This window comes from Tenrec ecaudatus, chromosome 16 (genome assembly GCF_050624435.1).
Source record: "Tenrec ecaudatus isolate mTenEca1 chromosome 16, mTenEca1.hap1, whole genome shotgun sequence".
Lineage (NCBI taxonomy): Eukaryota > Metazoa > Chordata > Mammalia > Afrosoricida > Tenrecidae > Tenrec > Tenrec ecaudatus.
In genome coordinates, this window is record NC_134545.1 from 77,859,038 (window position 1) to 77,882,472 (window position 23,435).

Below are 23,435 nucleotides of genomic sequence, written 5' to 3' on the forward strand. Positions count from 1 at the left end.
AAGAAAAGGTGGAAAAAAAACCATAATTCCAGGTTTGTCTGCTGACCTTTAAGACAATCTCCCCACCAGGATTGGAGATCTCCAGGTACTGCCCCTCCTAGCCTGAAGTCTATTTGGGGGGATTCTCGGGGGTTTTGTGGCTTTGCATCTGTTGCTGATCTGCTCCTTTCTTGGTCCCTCCCACTGTGGGGGTTCAGACCAGTGAGTCCCACTTATGATCATCTAGTTTCCATTTAAATTTGTTGTATGTTTCATCTTTAGTAATACATATGTATTTATATAAGTATATCTGTAAATTTATATGCAATACTCCCAACCCCCAAAGGTAAAGATCAGATTTATAAGGATAATGATAATAATAATAAAAATTTTTAAATAAACAAGGTATTGACTTCTCTTAGAACTACTTTAAGCAGAACAGAACCCTATCATAAATTTTGGGAACTGTCTGTAATCTTAATAATCTAGAATCTCAGGGTTTTAATACAAATAATTTTCTTTTTAATGCGGTTTACAAAAGTAGTTTTTAAAGATTACAAATAAGATGATGGGAACCTTTAATTTATAATGTTATTTTAAAAAATCATTTTATTGGGGAATTGTACAACTCTTATCACAATCCAAATGTATATCCATTGTGTCAAGCACATTTGTACATTTGTTCCCTTCATTGTTCTCAAAACATTTTCTTTCTACTTGAGCCCTTAGTATCAGCTCCTCATTTTTCCACTTCCTCCTCCACCCTCCCAGGTTGTTTTCTTTTAACACCATAATATTTACAAATGTCCTGTCATTTTTGCATTGTTAGGTGCCATTAAGTTGGGTTTCTTTGACTCATAAGGTTTTCTGTCCTTCTGAGGAGTTGTGGTGGTTCAGTGAGTTATGGGTTGGGCTGCCAATCACAGGCTGGCAGTTCAAAACCAACTGCTCGAGATGAGAAACAAGGCTCCATACTCCTGTGAAGATTCAGTCTCGGGAACCCACAGCTGTGACAGTTTTACCCTGTTCTATAGGTCTGCAAACTTTTTGACTCCCCATATCTTGGCAAAACATTGGGAAGTATAAACAAATCAGACAGAAACCAGAAATGAAAAGCATGATAAATCATAGTCTCGGTATGTGGGTTTCATAGGTGAATAGTCACAGTTAAAAGTAAATAGGTTGGAAGAAAATAATTATACCAAAATATGGCAAGACAAAACAATGAGAAACATGAAAGAAACAATATGATGAAGAGAGTTAACATCTGGGTAATTAGAGTATCAGAAAGAACAGGAGAGAATGGGGTAAAAGCTTTAAAGGACTTGAAAACAGGGAGGGAGGGGAAAAATGAGGAGCTGATGCCAGGGGCTTAAGTGGAGAGCAAATGTTTTGAGAATAATGAGGGAAATGAATGTACAAATATGCTTTACACAATTGATGTATGTATGGATTGTGATAAGAGTTGTATAAGCCCCTAATAAAATATAAATAAAGTAAACAAAGACTAGAAAACAAAAGAAACAAAATCAAAACCAAACAGACCCAACAGGATCAAAACAAAGCCACGCCTTATGCAGATCACATCAAAACTGCTAAAAGCAAAGATAGTGACAAACTCTTAACAGTAACTGGAGGAAAATAGAGATTACTTCCAAAGAAACAACAAGCTGAAAGCTGATTGTAATAGAAAGAATGGAAGCAGAGCTGAATTCTTGTGTAAAAACCTGAAAGAAGCTTGAGCAGCAGGAACGGTAGATTAAGGGCATCTAAAGAGCCAGTCCTGTGTAAATGCAACAAGAAGACTGACAAAACAACAACAAACAAAAAATTGTGAAGATTCCCCTCCCCGCAAAATTAAATCTTACAATAAACCAAAGGATTTATTCAGGAAAAACAAGTGGATCTCTGTACGGATGGAGAACGTCATGTATGCTTCCCATGCTCTTGTCCCATTACCCTCTTCAGCTCCAATAGTCATAACAGCCTCAGGGCAGCCCGGCAGAGGAGGCTGAACTGCAGGGAGCAAAATGGGGTTGGCATTTTCTGAACTCACCATTCTCAGAGAATTATTACCAATTTTGGCCATTGCCTAGAAGTCCCCATTCCTCTGATTTGTCTTTATTTGACCAGAATCAGGCTTTGTTTAGTGTGAACAACCTTTTTTCTTAGGCTTTTTGGAAACAATCAGCAGTAATAGTTGAACATTGGCACTGCTTGGAATAGCAACAGCCCCCCAAACTCCCAACTCCCCTGCCATCAAGAAGATTCCTACTCATAGAAACTGTATAGAGGGTTTCCTAGGCTGTAAATATTTATGGAAGAGTGGCTGGTGGCTTTGAACCATTGACTTTGGGGTTAGCAACGTAAGGGTAAAACAAACAAACAAACAAACAACAATTTCTTTTTAAAAAGAGCTGGAGAATCTAAATCCAAAGACTTTGAAAACCTCCGTCATTTCTGCATGACTAAAAGGCCTTAAGCACATGTGGACGACAAACGTGCTCGAATCACACATGCACACCGAGCCTCTCCGTAATCGCTTAGAGATTTATTGGTTTCAGGCTTTTAAAGAAATCTCTATCCAAGCAGTGGTGTGTATATTAAGCATGAAGCCATCTGCTCCTATACAGATTTACAATCTCGGAAGCTCTTCAGAGCAGCTCTGCTCTGGCTTACAGAGTTACTATGAGTCAGTCGACTCATTGGCAGTGGGTAGGTGTAAGCTAACCACGAGGAGCCCTGGCGGTGCAATGGTTAAATTCTTGACTGCTAACTGAAAGTTGGCAGTTCAAATCCACGAGCTAGTCCATAGGAGAAAGCTCCAGTTTACTCAGGAAGATTACGGCTGCACCACAAAGGCAACATTCTCTAGGCTACTTTGGTGAGTAGTAACCGGGTCTTAGTAGCTGGTCTGTCTGTCTAGAGAAAAGGAAGATCGATGGGAAAGACACATGGAAACAACTTGTCCAACGGACTGATGGAGCACGCAAACATCATTTTCCATGACCTCGAGACCAGATGAAGTAGTTGGTTCCCGGCTACTAGCTGCTCTGAAAGCGATCACAGTAAGTCCTACATATCGAGTGAAAGAATAAGGTGGAACAAAACTCAAAACCACGAAAAAGACTAGGTTTTCTGGTCAAATACAGATTGGTGGAACCTTTAAGACTGTGACTTAACCTTTAAGACTGTGACCGTTCAGGTCTGGAACTGAATTCACCCCTTGGGCGAATTTTCAGTCAATGGACAGGTGGATAAGAAGAGCAATAACACTAACGAGGTTCCCATACCTTAGAACCATCAACTCTTGGCTTCTGATTGCTAAGCTGGCACAGAGTGGGCACCAAAGCGGTGTGTAGTTGGCTGATCCGAGACAAGCCACTTCGTATTCTAGGGATGACATACCCATGAAGGATTGTACAGCTTCTGGGCCCAGACCCATTTGCAGTGTGTCACACCTAAACCCAAAGTATCAAAAACTCATTTTAATGGATCATCCAGACCAACCAAGCGCAGACACGCCAGCAAGAGCGGTGGAGAACTGCATACAAAAGTCCATCGCAATTGACCACGCGTGGATGGGTCTAAGAAATGAAGAGGCAAAAAAAAAAAAGATTATAGATTATGGCCTGAGTGGCAGGAAGAGGACCTGAGAAATATCGGAGGCGCAAATGCATCTTGAAGAAATGTTCTTTCTGAGCTGTGGCTGTGGTGGAAAACACAGTGTTTCCCAGGAGGAAGCAGAAGTTAACCTGGTTTCTTTTGATAGGTCTTCACTAATTAAAGAACTTAGTCTACCTGAAACTAGCTACTATGTAGAACCCTGTGACTACGTACTCAGACATGTCAAGAGTCCATTCCAGCACATATAAAACTTTAAGTAACAAACAACCAACCATCATCAGGCATTTGAGATAAAAAAGGCAGCAACTATCCAGAGTTTGGAAAGGTTAGGAAAAGGAGGACTAACGGAAACAGGAAACACAGGGAGGGAATTTCTGGGGCTTCATGGGAGAAGAAAGCCACATGTTTCTCCTGTGGAATGATTGGTGGGTTCAGACCACGGACCTGTGGTTAGCAGCTCAATTTGTAGCCACTGTGCTACCGGGCCACTAAAACACGTGATGACGACATTAAAGAACTCTAGCAATGTTTTCAATCTGAAATTGATCAACATGCAATCAAGGTGCATTGATCATTATTGGCGATTGGAAGGTGAAAGTTGTTAAGAGGAAAGAATACTAGCTGGAAAATGTGACCTTAGTGACAGAAGTGATGATGGAGATCGTGTGATAGAATTTTACAAGACAAATGACCTCTTCATTGAAAATACCTTCTTTCAATAACCTAAATCAAGAAGACTGGACGCATGGACTTCAGCAGATGGAACACAAGAGGAATCAAATTGATTACATCTGTGGGAAGAGATGACGGAGAAGCTCAACATCATCAGCCAAAATAAGGCCAGGGGCAACTGTAAAACAGACCATCAATTGCTCATATACAAGTTCAGGTTGAAGTTGTTGGGAAAAAGGCGTTCAAGTTTAAATTGTTGAATGAAAAATTAAGTTGCTCTGCAAACTTTCACCTAAACTACAATTTTTAAAAATGTACCAAAATGTGATTTAGAACTCTTCAGAGTGATGACATCAATAAATGCATATAAAGATTAAACTGTATTACGTGTGCACCTTGCCATAGTTAAGCCAACAGCAAGCCTCTGTAGCTTAGAAAACACTCATTTGGTTAAGGATCATGTCAGAGTTCAAAAACTGGCCTTGCTATTTATTAGTTAAGTGCCTTTGAACAAATGGTTTAATATTTCTTTTTTATAAACCATTTTATTGGGGGTTCGTACAGCTCCTCACAATCCATCCATCCATCCACTGTGTCAAGCGCATTTGGGTTTAACATTTCTGGGTCTCTTTTTCCTCATTGAAGATGGGTGATTATCTACCTGCTGGGTTCTCAAAATGTATCAAATGTTTCTTAGACGTCCAAGCTTGGAGGTATAATTAATAAGGCTGAACACAATACGTTTATGGTCAGTTGTGCCTGGTCTTCTAGTAGCTGCAATACTGGAAGTTCAGGTGTGTCGTTCTCACTTCCCCTCCCCCACAACAAGCAGGGCTCCCAAAGAGCACCCCAAAAGAGAAAGGCTCAACGCCACAAGTCTGTGCGTACTGTGACCCCTTATAATTTACTGCTGCCGCCACTGTGATTGCTATACTGTCCTCATTCCCTGTGCGCCACATTCTCCCCATCCATACATGCACCTATCAGGCAGAATGTAGTCGCTTCGCTTTAGCTTCCTCTCTCCCCGAGTCCCTTGTTCATAGTGTTGGGCTTCCATCCTGTGCTGATTGTTGTTGCCATTGAGTTGGCTCTTCCTTGTGGCGGCTCCACGTGCAGCAAAGCCAATCACTGCCCGGTCCTGCGGCCGCCTTCACACATGCTGGTGTGCCCGAGTCCCTTGTTCCAGTCACTGCATATTTTGAGAGCTTCTGAACCTCGGGCTCAGCTTCCGCACTGTATCCGAGTATTCTGTTATCATCCATAGGCTCTTCATTGGCTAACTTTAAAAAGTAGATCACTAGGTCTTTATTTCGAGTCTGTCTTAGCCTGGATGCGTCCCTGGCACCTATGCACCAGGGGCTACCTTGTTGTTGAATCACCAGGGGTGGAGCCTCCTGGTGATTGCACAATGGATGCACAATGGATGCATGCAGTATCATAAGGTATAAGCCACAAGCGTTCAACAAACTGACAAGTGGGTGTGGTCAGCTCTTACACTCATTGCCCTGTCTCCTGGAAGTGCTGGGGCGACTTTCAGAGGCCCCTATCTGATAACATCTACTTAGCTCCAGGCTCTATGTTAGAGGCTGGGAGTACAGAGATGCCTGAGATACAGTTCTTTCTTGCCTGCGCAATGAATCCAATGGTGTCCCCCTAGTCTTGGGAACGTACCCTGTTTCATTTGGCCCCCAAAGAAACCTTTTTCTCCCTTCCGCTTTTAGGTTACTTCCCTTTCAACCACCCAATCCCTTGGCTTCCTCCTTCCCCATCTCACACCCGGCTCTTCCCTTTTTAGCTTGAGTGGCTGGGTGGTTGGAGAAGCCCGTAATTAAGATGGGGAACCCAAAAGGCAGAACAAATCAGAACCTTCTCTCTTACACTAATCAAGATTTAGGAAATGTGCCCCCGTCATCAATGTGGCTTCTTCAGTAAGCCACACACATCATTTTGCGTTCTTGATGGCACTAACAATATTTAATCCTCCCAGTCATATGATGTAACACGACTAGTACATTTCTATAGGCAAAAAATCAAGCCAAAGCAACAACAAAAACCTAGGTTGAGAAATATTCTGTGCCTTTCCCAAGGCCACAGAGCTAAGAGATGTGAGCGAAAGGCCTTGCTTTTAAACACTGGGAAACACAGCTTTATGGTTATCTACAGACAGTGTATTTTAAAAAACAGATTTATAATTTATAGATTATAAAGGGTTCATGGGTTGCGGTGGGGAGGGGGGTTCGGGGAGAGAAGGGGAAAAATGAGGAGCTGATACCAAGGGCTCAAGTAGAAAGCAAATGTTTTGAGAATGATGATGACAACAAATGTACAAATGTGCTTGACACAATGGATGCCTGTATGGATTATGATAAAGAGTTGTACGAGCCCCAACAAAATGATAAAAACAAAAGCAGATGCTAAGCAAAGAAGGAACATGAGAATAGTGTTCATGTGATAGTTGGCTCATTGGTGCACTATTACCTGCAGAATTTTGAGTGTAAGTTTTATTGAATTTTGAGTTCCTGAATATTTGTGCTGTTTATTACATTAAATTCAGTATAACAACAACAAATGATCAAATATCTTGGGAACTTGTTTTCTGTATTTTCAATATCTTCTTGAGATCAGGGACCCAACCTGTTCATCTGTCACATATGTCTCCTGAAGCATAATCCATTGCTGTCCCTCAATGTGCCATCATTTATTGAATTTTCTCTTTATGTTTCCATTCCTCCTTGCTTCCCTCTGAACTTTGGTGTTGGGTAAACACTGCTCTTTTGACCTTAACTGCTTTATTTTTTAACACAAGAGGGAGTTCAGTTTCGGATTTCAAGGGTGACTACAGGCCATAATCTCGGAGTTCCACCTACCTCTTTCCAACCCAATAAACCTAGTCTTTTTAATGAAATTTGCATGTTGTTTGTGGAAATTTGTGTCTATTGGTACACACCAAGGGTAGACAGGCTAAGTAGCGCAAATGGCTAATGCACTGTCCCACTGACAGAATGATTGACCTTCGAGTCTGCCAGAGGCACTTCAAAAGAAAGGCCGGTGATCTACTTCTGAAATAAAACAGAGTCGGAATTAAAACCTCCATGGAGGGCAGCTGTCCTCTCAGACACACGGGCCACCATGAGTTGGGGCGGACTTGATGGTAATGATTGTTTTTAATAGTAATTGTTTGAACGTTGAAACTGTTTTCCAAAGTATCTACACCATGTCTTGAGATTAAGTCATCAAGTATGGCAATGAGGGTTGGTTCTAATTCATCCATGCATGGGTTTATCCCGAGAAAAACGTGTTTACACATGTCCCTGCAGACAAACTCTCTCAGGAATGCACTTGTCCCAGTCTTGTTAGGGAGCCTTCAAAAAAATCCAATCAAAAAAATGGCTTCTAAGGCAGAGAAGATCCCCTAGGGGTAATCATGATGGATTTTCTTGAAGGACATAGGATGATCGTGGGGGCTTTTTTTTTTTTTTTAAAGGAATTTTAGGAACATTGTAAACTGTATCAGTGAGAAAAAGGCCAGGGAAGTTACAGTGAGATTTCCCCCCACCACATCACAATGTACCTGCTCATTTTCCAAGACTAGCAAGGGTTGTCTTATGAGAATTTCATCGGGAAACTCTATTCCATCCATCACATTTCTTATTTTCTAAACTCAAAGAACATTTAAAAGGAAAATGATTTGAGGCTCTGGTAGATACCCAAACTGTCCTTTTGACATAGTGTAAATAGAGTAATGCAGAATTCTTCGGGGAAGGATTCAGACATGTCTAGACCTAGATGGAGGATGTGTTGAGAAACAATAGCTTCACATTTTGATATTTGTGTATATTAATGGTGATTGTGCAGCAGTCCTTTTTGACCTACCCTCGTAATTTTCCACCAGTGGTATTAAAGGTCCCTAATTCTCCACATCCACACCAAGACGCATTATTTTATGTATATTTAATTACCCGGCCCTCGTGTGTTTGAAGTTGTGGTTTTTATCTCCATCTCCCCAGTGAGTACAGGACTTGTGCTTGCATTCGCAATCAAAGAAAGTGGCACTCAAGAAATCAAACAAGGCGAATGCATCAGTCAAATCTGCTGTAAAAGATCTCTTTTAAATGTCAAATAAACTAATAAATAAAACCAAAACAAAGGTAGGCTTGATCCAAGCCGTGGCATTTTTGTCACCTCCTGTGCATGAGAAAACTGGACAATGAATAAGGAAAACTGAAGAAGAACCGGTTTCTTTGAATTATGGTGTTGGTGAAGGCTATTGAAACATATACCATGGATTGTCAGAAGAACAAACACACCTGCTTTGGAAGATGTGCCCAGATGCTCCTTAGAAGTTAAACTAATGACACTGTTTCACGTACATGTTATCAGGAGAGGCCAGTCCCCAGAGAAGAACATCAAGCTTGTTAAAGTAGAGGCTCAGCCCCAAAGAGGAAAGCCCTCAATGAGGGGCTGTAACAATGGGGTCGAACACAGCACTGGTTATGAGGCTAGTGGAGGACTGGGCAGTATTGTGTTGCGTTGTACACAGGACTGCGATGAGTCAATAGCATCCAACCACTACAACACTGAACGGACTGCTAGTCTGAAGTCGAACCCAACAGCATCTTGGAAGAAAGGACTAGCAATATGGTTTCCTAAAGACAGCGTCCAAGAAAACCTAAGGAAGCAGAGTCCTATTCTACAACACAGGAAGAGGTCACTATGAGTTGGAATCGAATCAAGGGCAAAGTTATTTTCTTTTAAAAATGACACTGGATTCTGTACCTTCTCATGTGTTGATTGGCCATATTTACATTTTCTTTGGAGAAATGTTATGTGTGAACCCTTTGTGTATTTTCCATTTAAGTTCAGTCATCTCCACACAAAGCTCCAGTGTCAGTGTCATTCATCCACATTATAGCGTGATGAAATGGACACAGAGCAAGGTGGGAAGAGAACACCAACGAATCCATGTCACCCAGGTCTCTGATTCTCTGCATGGCACAGACATTTTTCTTTAAAAAAAATCATCTTATTGGCATATGACATAGCATAAATTTAATCGCTCAATCACATTAAGAAAAGTTGTACAAACATCACCATAATCAATTTAAGGACATTTTCTTCTAGTGTTCATTTTCATTAGCTTCTCAATTCACATAAAACACAAATTAACAAAAAACCAACAATGACTCCACGAAATACAGAAAAACTTCAACCTAAAAGAGAACAGAAAACATTAAAAACTGAAACTTTAAGTCGAGTCAAAAGGGAGATCACAGGATAAGGCATTACATGTTAACCTATCCACATCTGTCACAACAGACTTCACAATGCTAAGAGCAAGGTTACCCACCTCCCTCCACTGCAGTCAGAGGGGATGTACAGGATGTTTCATTTATGTATCAGTCCTGCAAATGGATTTTCGGCTTCCACGGTCTTCTGTAGCCTTCTACAAACCAGGCGTTCGCAACTTAAACTCTGATATCATTCCCTTTTTCGGATTTGGATTTTATTTACAATCCTTGGGTCACACAGGCTGGTGCTTCCTCCATGTGGACTTAGTTGATGCTTCACTTAGCTGGCTGCTTGTTTTAAGACAAGTGTTTAAAGACCCAAGACACTATTTTTTCTGGCAAGCCTTTAAGCTGATATTCTTTCTGATAGCTGGTACCATTTGGTTTCTTTTGCCATCATTTTAAAATTTTATTTTTATTATGATTTTAATAAAAAATTTTTGGCTTTTTAATTATTTTCTCTTTTCTTATAAAAATCTCTCTTTTTTTGGTGTAGGGAGCCCTGGTAAGGCGTGATCAAGGTTAATGGAACTGAGAAGAATTACTAAAACCCAAATGAAGGCTGAGTATGATGGTGGGACAAAAGGAAAGTATAAGGAAATAGAGGAAAGAGCTAGGAGGCAAAGGGCATTTATAGAGGTCTAAATAAAGGCATGTACACATGTAAATACATTTCTATGTGATGAGGAAATAGATCTATGTGCATATATTTATAAGTTTAGTATTAAGGTAGTAGATGGGCATTGGGCCTCGACTCAAGTACTCCCTCAATGCAAGAATATTTTGCTCTATTAAACTGGCATTCCAGGATGCTCACCTTCCTGACACAATTGCTGAAGACAAAGTGGGTACATAAGCAAATGTGGTGAAGAAAGCTGATGGAGCCCAGCTATCAAAAGATATAGTGTCTTCTGGGGTCTTAAAGACTTGAAGGTAAACAAGCAGCCATCTAGCTGAGAAGCAACAAAGCCTACATGGAAGCACACCAGCCTGTGTGATCACGAGGTGCCGAAGGGATCAGTTATCAGACATCAAAGAACAAAAAAATCATATCATTGTGAATGAGGCGGGGGAGTGCAGAGTGGAGACCCAAAGCCCATCTGTAGGCAACTGGACATCCCCTACAGAAGGGTTGTGGGGAGGAACCAAGCCAGTCAGGGTGCAGTGTAGCAACAACTTTCCTCTAGTTCCTAAGTGCTTCCTCTCCCCCACCCCCCAACTCCCACCTCAACCCCCACCCCATCCCCACTATCATGATCCCAATTCTACCTTACAAATCCGGCTAGACCAGAGGATGTACACTGGTACATATAGGAACTGGAAACACAGTGAATCCAGGACAGATGATCCCTTCAGGACCAGTGGTGAGAGTGGTGATACTTGGAGGGTAGAGGAAGGATAGGGTGGAAAGGAGGAACCAATTATAGGGATCTACATATAGTCTCCTTCCTGGGGGATGGACAACAGAAAAGTGGGTGAAGGGAGACGTCAGACAGTGTAAGACATGACAAAATAATAATTTATAAATTATCAAGGGTTCATGAGGGAGTGGGTAGCGGGGAAGGAGGGGTAAAAATGAGGAGCTGATGCCAGGGGCTAAAGTGGAGAGTAAATGTTTTCAGAATGATGAGGGCAACGAATGTACAAATGTGCTTGACACAATGGATGCAGGTATGGATTGTGAGAAGAGTTGTATAAGCCCATGATAAAATGATTTAAAAAATAATAAATCATTTTATTGGAGGCTTGTACAACTCTTCTCATAATCCATCCATCCATCCATTGTGTCATGCACATATTTGTACATTTGTTGCCATCATCATTCTCAAAACATTTCTCTTCTACTTGAGCCCTTGGTTTCAGCTCATTTTTCCTCTCCCTCCCGAACCCTTGATAATTTATAAATTATTTTGTAATGTCTTACACTGTCAGACATCTCCCTTCACCCACTTTTCTGTTGTCCATCCCCAAGGGAAGGGGTTATATGTAGATCCTTGTGATCGGTTCCCCCTTTCTATCCCACCTTACCCTCCTGGTATTGCTACTCTCATTATTGGTCCTGGGGGGGTCTATCTGTCCTGGATTCCCTGTGTTTCCAGCTCTGATCTGTACCAGTGTACATCCTCTGGTCTAGCCGGATTTGTAAGGTAGAATTGGTATCATGATAGTGGGTGGGAAGGGAGCATTAAAGAACTTGAGGAAAGTTATATGTTTCATCGTTGCTATACTGCACCCTGACTGGTTTATGTCCTCCCTGTGACCCTTCTGTAAGGGGATGTCCAGTTGCATACAGATGGGATTTGGGTCTCCACTCCACACTACCCCTCATTCACAATGATACACTTTTTTGTTCTCTGATGCTGATACCTGATCCCAGTGACACCTCATGATCACACAGGCTGGTGTGCTTCTTCCATGTGGACTTTGTTGCTTCTCAGCTAGATGGCTGCTTGTTTATCTTCAAGCCTTTAAGACCCTGGACACTATATCTTTTGATAGCCAAGCACCATCAGCTTTCTTCACCAAATTTACTATGCACCCGCTTTGTCTTCAGTGACTGTGTTGGGAAGGTGAGAATCATGGAATGACAGTTTAATAGAACAAAATATTCTTGCACTGAGGGAGTACTTGAGTGGAGGCCCAATGTCCATCTTCCCCATCGTCATATATGTATTTACATGTGTACATGCCTGTATTTAGATCTCTATAAATGCCCTTTGCCTCCTAGTCCTGTCATTGGGTTTCTTTACCACACTTTGCTACAGCACCCACATCTTTGGTTATCTCTTCATGAGGATAAGTATCAAGTAGAATCAGAGACGAGAGACATTCCAATTTGATCATGTTAGCAATGCGATAAATTAGTAAGGGGAAAAAAATCAAATGAATTATTTTGTCAAATATTTAATTCAAAAAAAGAATTTGTTAATCCTTTTGAAAAGGTTGAAGTGGATTTTGAAGGACAGTGATAGAGGCGAGATAAGCCCTGATAGAGCTTGTCTCTGAGAAGATAAGGTTGTTCTAGAAAATTTGAAGTACAAACAAAAAGGCCTTGTGAAAGCAATAGATAGCTGTGTTTGATTCCAGAAAGGAAAGGAAGCAAAACAGACACTCATGGATCAGAAAAAAAAGAAATAAAATAGAATATAATCCATTGGCACGATTTAAACAGTCAAAAATAATACAATTTTAGTATCAGTAAAACCAAGCTCTTATAGTATATTTCATTGGTATTGTCAAGCTGTAATTTGAAAACTTATTTCCCTGTACATTTAATTCTTCGGAATCAATTACAATAATATACCTAATTTCCTACTAGATGAATTATAGTTGAAAGCAACCTTCTTTCCTTACAAAGTTTGAACGTTTACACAAAAGCTATGATTAAAATAAATAGTGCCCATTTCGGGGAGAGAGCCTTGTTTAATTCAGAATATAATTAAAATCTCATGTAGCTTTATTGGTTTTAGTATCCAGCAGAGAAAAAATATTGAAACTCCAAGAGATTTTGAATTAAATACCTACAACAGTTTAGTTTTATTAGTTCTGATGGTGTGAAAAAAAATCATAAGGACAACATTGAAAAAAATCTAGGTTTTTTTAGAGCCCCAAATGACTTTTAAACAATAAAACAAGCTATAAAACCTATGTGTGATATTAAAAATTATGTTGTTCAATAAATGTGATATTCACAAATGTGGCTATAATTTTTTCCACCTACACTACAGCAAAGTGAACATGGATCTGGTGACTGGATTTGGAAGAGGCAGTGTTATATAGCTTAACAGAGTTAAGTGCCTCAATTTGCTAGTTAGGATTATGTAGCAGAGTTGGAATGCTATACAGCCTTTTAGCACCTTGTGCACGTCACTGTGTTTGAGGCTACAGCAAAGAAAGAGATGACGCTTCCTTTTCTTAATGGTTACTCCCAAGAATTTTAATATTTATTTTGTAAGATTTGCAGACTTAACTCCTATAGCTGATAGCTAAATCACACAGCAAATAAACTAGTTCTAGAATTCTATATTATATTTGAAGATGGAGAAAAGGGCTGGTTAATGATTAACTATAAAAAAACAGTAAATGAGTTGTAGTTATCTTAATTACATGCTCATTGGACCAATCCCCAAGCCAAAGCCACAGCCATGAAGTCAATTCCGACTCATAAGAACCCCATATAGGGTTTCTGGGACTGTACATCTTCATGGATACAGTCTCCTTTTTTCCCCATAGCGTGGCTGGTGGGTTTGAACTGCTGACCTCAAACTTAGCAGTCCAATGCTTCTCCCACAGCACCATCAAGGCTCCTTTACTAAATGAAAGAAGGTAGGAAAAAGGAGAAAGTCCAGGTTAAGGGGGATATTTAATGAGAAAAGCAGCCCAGTTATCTGTTTATTTCATTTCAGCCTTGATCTTTAAAGACTCAAACCTCTTTTGAAGGCATATTTAGGCTTCAGGTAATGATAATCGTCCTTCCATTATCCTCAAACGAACCCTGGTGGTGCAGTGGGTTACAACGTGGGCTGCTAACCACATGGTTGGCAGTTCAAAAATCACCAGCTGCTCTGTGGAGGAGGTGGCATCCTTCTCCCATAAAGACTTATACTCTTGGAAACCCACAGGGGAAATTTGTCCTACGGGGTCTCCATGAGGCAAAATTGGTTTGATGGCAGTGAGGGTTATTTTTTTCCCTCCCTTTGTACTCAAAAGCTTTCTGTTCTTGGAACACAGAAGAGTTTGCTTTCCTTTCAAAGGCTCCCAGCACCTTCCCGAATTCTTCATCAGACCATGGGATGAGAAGGATGACTACTGGAGTGGGGACCACGCCAGACAGACTGATGAAGGGCCCAATGTTTCTCAAACAACCTTCCCCAAATAATTTCTATGATCCTGCACTACCTGCACTCATATGTAAACGATCGAAATTCCTTCACCTTAAAAGAGTATTTTCATTTCTTTAAACATAAGCCCATAGTTATTTTTTCTACGTTTTATATTAAAATGTTTTCAAACCTAGAGAAGTTGGAACTATATTATACACTGAATACTTGTATACTCTGTATGCAAATCCATCTATTAATTGCTTTGCTGTAATCTCTGATTACCAGGGCTTTACCCCCTACCCCAGCCCAGAGTGGCTAATGGCTTTGAACTTGACCTTCCAAATCAGCAGTTAAGTGCCTAACCATTTGTAAAGATTCCTTACAAATGTGTTTAGATAGAATCAAAAGTGTACATGTATATGTATATGTGTTTGTTTATTGAACTATTTAAAAATATATAGCAGATACCAAAACTCTTCAGCCCTCACTTAATACTTATGCTTGACTCAAGCAGATACCAAAACTCTTCAGCCCTCACTTAATACTTATGCTTGACTCTCCAGGGATAAGGTATTTTCCAATGCAACCCAACAATTCCAGTATCATACATAACACAACTTAATAATGCTGTCGAACATACAATTCATACTCATTTTCCTCATAATTCCCCTGAATTTTTTTGTAGCTTAAAAATACCAAACTCGGGTAATGAATGAAGGTACAAATGTGCTTTATACAATTGATGTATGTATGGACAGTGGTAAGAGTGGTATGAGCCGCCAATAAAATGATTTTTAAAAAGTACCAGTCTCATGCTTCAAGTTTCCCCATCCTTTTCTTTCCCTCTCTCAAAGGATGATGGTGAGCTCAGCAGCTGTTCTGTTCCCCCATGTGCTTTGGAAGCTCGTGTTCCGAGGCAGGCGCTGTCAAGTCAGTTCTGACTCATAGGGACCCTGCGTATAATACAAGGAAGCACTGCTCAGTCAGGTGCCCACACAATGGTTGTGTTTGAGCCCATTGTTGCAGCCATTGTGTCAATCCATCGTCTTTGTTGCTGCCCCACTATGTTACCAAGCAGGGACTAGTCTCCCCTGATTACAGGTTCCAAGTCCATGCACATGTGACGATCTGACACCATTGTAGCTTCCAGGGAGCATTTTGGCTGTACTTCCTTCAAGACACGTTTCTTCTGTTGGCAGTCCATAATATTTTCAATATTCCTCACTATTACTGTAATTCAAACTTGATTCTCTTGTCCTTCCATATTCAATGTCCACATGATTACACTTTGAAGCTTATCATCACAAAATTGGGCCACTAGAAGCCCCTTCAAGATGGATTTTTGTATTCTTTTTTTAAAAAACATTTTATTAGGGACTCAGACAACTCTTGGTTTTTGTGTTCTTTCCATGGTTTCTGCCATAAGATGTTTTGGGCTTACCTTTATTTTTCTGCTCTGAGCAGCTACCTCTCCAAGAACTTATTTAGACTATGAATAGGTAAAACAGTCACATGGTTCAATTCCCCAAAAGATTGAAAAGATATACATTCTCTATTCACCTTGCCGCCACTTCATAAAGCAATTGAGTACTTTAGTCTTTGTGCATCTTTCCAGAGATAATTTATATCCATAGAATAAATGTACAGATAATCCAAATGATAGTATACTCCATTTGCTGAGCTTCTGTGATTTCAGCACATCTGCCCTCGGATTCTGGGATAGGCCGATGACTCTTCACCCAAAAAGGGAGTCACTTTAGAGCAAGTCCCTAATGTTTCAGATGAGAAAATCAAAGCTCAGAGAGGCAACTTGCCCAACGTTGCATTAACCATACTCACGTGTCACTTCCTGAACGTGGAAGGTTTGCCTTTCCCATTCTAGGATTGGACCCACTTAACTGTCAAGATATCACTGGGGGGAGTCTTTCTTTCCCTGCGCACCCTCACCTAGGTGATGTTCCTTGTGACGCATTTTCAGGACATTATGCACCTCTTCCTAGCAGACACATAAGCCATAAAATGTGTTTCCCACCCCCATATGGGCAGGGGCTATGTCTCTATGGTTCGCTTTGGGCACACCGCAGGTCCTCAGCTGAGGACTGAGACTTGAGCCCAAGCCGGTCAGCTCCCAGTCCACTCCTCTTCCTACGGCGGTTCCGCACAATAGAAGAAAAGAGTTCCAAGACTGAAAAGCCTCCGCTATTGAAAACACTGGGCAGGCTTTCCATTTTCTGCTATTAAGGAGCCGGGCGGGGGCCCTGGGCAGAAATGGCTCGCTGTGAGGTGTGACAACCGCAGGAGGACGTCAATCAGGAAAATGCCCCTTTGCCCCAGAGGCGAGTGCTGCCCACAGAGGCGAGGCCACTGCTTCAATAGAAAACACGTGTAAAACGGGGGAGTCAGGCTGCGAGCAGCTGCGTCCCCCAGGGCCCGCGGAGAGGGGGGAAAGGAAAGGCCCCCATCCGGTGGGAGAAGCGCGCCACGGCTCCGTCCCCTGGTCCCCGGCTGAGCCGAGCGGCTTCGGCCAACGTCCCCAGGGAAGAGGCTGAGGGCCGGGCACCCGCAGCCAACTGGCTGGAGCGCCCAGGAATCTGGGCAGAGCTAAGGGCGGTTCGCCACGGGCCCGGCTTCGTGCTGGGAGAGTGGGAGACGCGCGGGGCCAAAGCAGTGCCGCCGCCACTCCGCGGAGCGCGCCCACCAGGAAGGGTGCTCCCGGGGCGGGGCACACACGGCCCTCCAGCGGCCGCGGGCCCTCCGCTCCTCGCTCGCGGCCGGCCCAGGCCCCGCGGCTGCCAGCCGGCACTCGAGCTCGGACAGGGAGCCCGAGAGCCCGCAGCTGCAGTCCTCGCCCCGTCCCGCACGACGCGTGCCCCGGGCTTCCCTCGAGGGCGGCCCCGGGAGCCACGGGCGGCGGCGGCCGGGCACCTGGGCGCGGGGTCCTCGGCGCTGGGCTGCGAGCGCGTCTCGGGGGCGGGGAGCTCGGCGGGCGGGGGCGGGGGCGGGGGCGGGGGCGGGCCGGAGCCGGGGCGGGGCGGGAGGCGGCTCCCGGGGCCCGCGCCATTGGCCGTCGGGCCGGCGGCAGGAAGGGGCCAGCGAGCGCGGCCCCTCCCCAAGGCCAGCGGAGCCTATCGCCGGGAGCGCGGCGCGCGGATAAATGTAGCCCCGCGGCGCCGGCGGGCAGCTCGCCGAGGGACCCGAGCGCGGCCGAGCCATGCAGTACCCGCACCCGGGGCCCGGCGCCGCGGCGCCCGCCGTGGGTGTGCCGCTGTACGCGCCCACGCCGCTGCTACAGCCCGCGCACCCGACGCCCTTCTACATCGAGGACATCTTGGGCCGCGGGCCCGCCGCCCCCACCCCCGCGCCCACCCCCACGCTGCCGTCCCCCAACTCCTCCTTCACGAGCCTCGTGTCCTCCTACCGGACCCCGGTGTACGAGCCCACGCCGATCCACCCCGCCTTCTCGCACCACTCCGCCGCCGCACTGGCCGCCGCTTACGGACCCGGCGGCTTCGGGGGTCCGCTGTACCCCTTCACGCGGACGGTGAACGACTACACGCACGCCCTGCTCCGCCACGACCCCCTGGGTAAGGCGGCCGGGGTCACGGCGGGGCCGAGCCGAAGGCGGCGGCGAGGAAGGCGCCACCCCGCAGGTGGCAGCGCCCGGGAGGCGGCGGGGGCGGGGGCGGGCCGTAGAAAGTTGGAGCCCGAGCGATGGAAAAAGCGGCCGCGGGCGCGCGCGGGGCCCGGAGGCGCGGGCCCGGGCTGACCGCACGCTGATTCAGATTGGTTTTCCGCACCTTGCGGGCGTCGGGGCGCCGCTGGCCGGCGAGGCCAGCCCGAGTCCGCGCACGTCGCCCGGGGTGGGGCCCCTTGGCGGGAGGGCCAGGCGGGGGCCGGGGGGGGGGCACCCAGGCGCTGCCGGCGGCCCCTGCGGGGCAGGAACAGCTGCCGGCCTCGGAGGCTACGGGGCTGGACTTGGTTCAACAAGCTTGTGCAGTGAAAAGAGCCTGACCCTTTCCGTTCATACAGGAAATCTTGAGTTCTCGATAGGAGTAAATCTGGTTTCAGAAGCTGTTAAGTGTTTTCCTGGCTGCGTGAAGCAGACCCTTCCCCCGGAGTAGTGCACGCTGCTGATTATTTTATCGACATCCTCAATACAGACAAATTCAGGAAACACTCGACTTCTGATAGCCGGGATCCGTTTTTCTGATATTGTTCATTTCCTCTGTGTGGGATGTGACTGTACGGCAGCTAAAATAACCAGTTGCTTCCTTCCCCCAGCCCCCCCACCCCCCTGCGAGGCTGTTTTGCACCAGTCTGAAGCCTGACGCAAGCAAAATCTCGAACACGCACACACACACACACACACATTCATCCCCCCCACCCGCACCCCCTCCCTCCCACTCACCCACCACTTGTCGAGGTGTCTCGGCGCAGGCCGGCAGAAGCACGACCCACGGACAGGTCTGTGCAGGGCCAGCGGCGGACCCCGGGCGCCCTTTGGGAAGGGCTGCGCGGGGCCCTCGGTCAGCTGCCCGGGACCGCGGGGCATCCCTTGGCCCCTTCAGGGCGTGCAGCGAGGTGGCGGCCAAGAGGGAGCGGTGGGGGTTGGATACCAATTCACTGTTCAGGTTCAGGAAGACGCTGGGGTCGGGGCTGTTCATTCAATCTCACGGCCGCTCAAACACGGTGGACCTGCCCTTGTGAGTTTGTAGCTTGAAACCCTTTCTGGGAGTAGAAAGCGTTGTCGCTCGCTCCCGGAGCGGGTGCTGGTGTCCACCTGATCTGGTGTGTGGCAGTCCCCCGTGTAACCACGACGCCACCAGGGCTCCTGTTAATTTAATGGTCGCGATGAATCGTAATTATTGTGACCCAGTCTCGAACCCACCAGGCCAGCTTTCCCTTTCTCCGTTAAAGGAGATTTTTTTCGTGGATTATTTCGTTTTGAACATGTGTTTTTTATATTGAGTATTTTTATTCCAGCGTAGTGGAGGGTTTGGGCAGCGGCTGCGGCGTGGCCCGGTCACCGGCCAGGGGCCAGTCGAGGCCCTGGCTGTGTTGGGCCCGAGAGCAAACATTTGCATGGAGCTCTGGGTTTCCTTGGGTGACTGGTGGGACGACGCAGGAGGAAGCAAAGGGCTTTTCGCGACAGACCAACAGGAAACACATTGACGGAAATGTTGCCATAGCCCTCGAGGTGGCTTTAACTGGCCGCCCCCGCGGGTCGGAGCGAAATCAGAGGCCGCTGCGCCCGCGCGGGCCCGATTGGAGGCTCCACGCCCGGCCCGGCGCGGTCTCTGGGCCTTGGGTCGGGGCATAGGCGCGCTGTTCCCCACCACGCTCACTCCCTGGCCTGCGGGAAGTGGACTTGCCGAATGCAGAAGTTGTCGATACATTGCAGAGGGTGACCGTAGGCTCACAAGAGTGTCTTGGCGTTTTAAATTCAACTCGTCGAGAATAAAGAGTCGGTGGGTCTGTATCCAACTCTGGATGTGATGGTTGTGGGTGGACGTGTCCAGTGTGGATCTGTGTTCCTATGTAGCATATGACCGTGTGTACATGTCATTGTACACTGTGTGTGTGTGTGTGTGTGTGCTTGTGGGTGTTTGGGAACTGGCTGGTTGGGGGGTCCTTGCCCTCCTCGCCGCCCGCCGCTGCTGCTGTCGCTGTGGTCACCCCCTTGGGACCAGGCCCTCGGTGAGCCCGGGCAGCCGCTTCACCGCCACTCTTCCCGCCCGCCCGCCCGCAGGCAAACCTTTGCTCTGGAGCCCCTTCTTGCAAAGGCCGCTGCACAAACGGAAAGGCGGCCAGGTGAGGTTCTCCAACGATCAGACCATCGAGCTGGAGAAGAAGTTCGAGACCCAGAAATACCTCTCCCCGCCCGAGCGGAAGCGCCTGGCCAAGATGCTGCAGCTCAGCGAGAGGCAGGTGAGCGCCCCTGGGGATCTCCTGGAGGGGCGTGGGGGGGCGGGCAGGTTCTTGGGGTGGAGGGGTCGCCCAGCGGAAGTGAGGCTTCAGAGCTGCCAGCTGCTTCCTCGGCTAGACTGACTGCAAGAGCGCTGGTTTGCCCGCCCTTCCTCCCGACTCACATCCTTTGGAGCTTTAGGGGGCTGGCTGAGTTTTCCTTTTTGCTTCCTCTAGGTGAAAACCTGGTTTCAGAATCGACGTGCTAAATGGAGGCGACTAAAACAGGTATCACAAGCTTCCGTTTCTATGGAAAATTATTTTTTTTATCGTGTTAACCCATTTCGAGGCCTGTTGTGGGTTGTATGCAAAAGTCATTTGAGAGCCTCTTTAACCTCTTCACCTTGATTAAAAGGGCAAATAAGCCTGCTGAAATGCACGAGCAATCGCTCAGGTGGCAGTAATGCTGAAAGCACCTAATGCAGTTCCTATATCAATTATGCTGCGGTGTTCACACACTGGCTAGTAAAACTCCTGCCTAATTGTTTTATAAACCCCATATGTTGTTTATCTAATTAACGCAGGAAAGATAAAGTAATTGACAGTAAATGACTTAAGCAATTATCTTTGGGAGAAAATTGTTTCTTTTATTTACCCAGCCATAATAAAACCCGGCAGAACCCAAGAGTAAATATAAGGAAATAAACACCTCTAAGTCTTGTTTGCACCACCTTAAAAGGCCTTTTAGAAGAATTAAATATCAAAGTGTTTAAAAAATGATTTTCCATCTAACTCCCAGCCCTTAAAAACGAATGTAAAACATGTACCCTGTTTGGAAAGTAGTTGAAACTTCCTAATAGTCTTTCGCTCAATGACCTTGCTACGCAAGTTGTGATAAAAAGTATAGATAGGCTACTTCAGTTTTTAGAGGAGCTTTATTCAAAACAATAAATAAAGGAGTTCTGTTAAATTAAAGCCAAAGATTTGTTTTTGATGTTATCAGGATATATTCTCTAAATGTACCCAACACATGCTGAATTGTTCACTTGACAATGTATACCCAGTTTAATAAATACAATATTTTGAAGCCATAATACAAGTGAGGAAATTCATAAGGCAATGTGGAATAAAATTTTTATTTTTTAAAAACAAGATGTTCATAAATACAAAGAACATTCTGAAGCAAAAAAAATCTTCCTAATTTCATTATTCCGACACAATTTAAATATTTGGAGATTTCATGTTAGTCTTGGACTGTGAGCATCTATTTTGTGTAGTTGCTATCAAGTGAATATGTCACTCTTTGGTTTAAAGAAAATCATAGTATTATTATCATACTGTTTCTATATAGTGTCCATGTCAAGTTTAGATAAACACAAGATTAAAAATTCACTAATTTATGTAATTCTTCATAAAAGGCTTGACTTCATTTAACAAGAGACTCTTTAAATAGAATGTATGCATGACTCTTTAAATAGTATGTAATATGGAAAGGCTTTCCAGAAATTCCCCCCTTACTTTCTAAATTATAGTTTAACTGCATTCTTCCAGTTCTGTATTTTTTCTTTGATATGGTTTTGTAACTGCTACACATACTTGTGTGTATAAATTTACTGTAGGGAAAGAATGTAAAGGGAATTTACACAAATGATTTTGAAACACTTAACCATATAATTGAAAAGAGAATTATATCTGTAGTTATGACTCTTCCCCCCTTTAAGCTTTTATAAATCCTGAGACCATGAGTCTGCTCTGGAGTTCAGCATTCTATTGAGGTGCACATGTGACTGGCCTCTTATCTGGCTAGAGTATAAGCTTACCAACATGACAACATGGTGTTTCATCTCTTCCAAAATGAAAAAGAAGTGACAAGTGTGTGCTTTCAGAATAAAATGATTGTGGCAGAAAGCATGTGATAAAAACTAAAAATGAAAACAGTGGTACAGACGAAGACTATTTCGATTTTATGTCTCTACTTCTCTGTATTTCACGATCGCTAATCTTCCTTTTTCTTTCGCTCAGGAGAACCCCCAGGGCAGTAACAAAGAGGACCTGGAACGTACAGACGATCCTTGTGCGCAGAGGCAGGAGTTGCCCAGGGAGCCGAACAAAGGTGCTTCTCCGGATAGCGCTCAGTGCTCACCCTCCCCGGTCTCCCAGGAAGACCTTGAATCGGAGATCTCTGCGGACTCAGATCAGGAAGTGGACATTGAGGGTGATAAAGGCTATTTTAATGCTGGATGATAGCCACTGGCGCTGGCTGGCATCTTTGGCAAACTGGATTTGGGGATGACATTTTGCTTCAGAAAATCTTCATGGAAGAAGTGGAAAAATATAAAAGGAACCCAACTTTCTGGTATTCCAGAAACCCTAAGATATGTGGTGCACTGGCTAATTAACAAGCTCACATTGAAGCCTAAAATGGATGTGCTGATTTTAGATTTCTGTGATAAAGTGACTCTTCACTGATCAAGCTCAGCTCCCGGTTCTCCTGCTAAAGTAAATCATTACTTCTATTTATAGAAAAGTCATTTTTTCCACCTTTTGTTAGGTTTTTAAGTTGCGACTTAAAAGGTTTTATGCAGGTTCTTGAATAGCTTTCCTGTAACTGGAAGAGTAAATAGATACCCTAAATGCACAGATAGGCCTTGCTCTCCAAGGCATCGCAGGCAGTCCGGGGATATTTTAAAAGGAAACACTCGTTTATGTGAAATTCTTACATGGCTGACGTAAATCATTGCAGTTTTTCTCTTGGGGACCTATGTATTCATTTGTCAGGGAGAGCTGATAGGAATCTTCAATGCTTGTTTTGCACTCTCAGTGTCTGCTTAACCACGGGGATCCCCCAAATCCCCTGCCTTGTGGAGGTCACACCAACTCTTAGCAACCCCATAGGACGGATAGGGTTTGTGAGGCTGTAAATCTCCCTGGCAAATGACTGGCGGCCGGCCCTCTCCCAAGGAGAGGCTGCTGGGTTTGAGGCCCCTGCCTTTTGGTAAGCAGCTGAGTGCTCTCACTTCTGATTTCTTCATGGGGCAGAGACTGTCCCAAGCAAGCAGCGAAACTGAATGGCGAGGTGACTGAAATTAATCACAAATGGTCTAGAAGGTTAGTAGCAGGCTAAATAAATGTAAGTAGGTTG

General features: G+C 44.8%; 1 protein-coding gene across 1 annotated transcript; it reads left to right on the plus strand.

Annotated features, from left to right (window-relative positions):
- Nucleotides 1-17,600: 17,600 nt before the first annotated feature.
- On the plus strand, nucleotides 17,601-22,537 carry HHEX (hematopoietically expressed homeobox). The gene is made up of 4 exons (XM_075534720.1): nucleotides 17,601-17,973; nucleotides 20,139-20,317; nucleotides 20,531-20,581; nucleotides 22,316-22,537. The coding sequence occupies exons 1-4, from the start codon at nucleotides 17,601-17,603 to the stop codon at nucleotides 22,535-22,537; spliced, it is 825 nt and encodes a 274-aa protein (XP_075390835.1).
- Nucleotides 22,538-23,435: the final 898 nt, after the last annotated feature.

Excerpts from the sequence above, each read along its gene's own strand:
- HHEX (XM_075534720.1), top strand. The coding sequence starts at position 17,601 with ATGCAGTACCCGCACCCGGGGCCCGGCGCCGCGGCGCCCGCCGTGGGT. Across the intron at positions 20,318-20,530 it reads TGCAGCTCAGCGAGAGGCAG|GTGAAAACCTGGTTTCAGAA; the intron begins GTGAGCGCCCCT and ends TGCTTCCTCTAG. Across the intron at positions 20,582-22,315 it reads AATGGAGGCGACTAAAACAG|GAGAACCCCCAGGGCAGTAA; the intron begins GTATCACAAGCT and ends TCTTTCGCTCAG.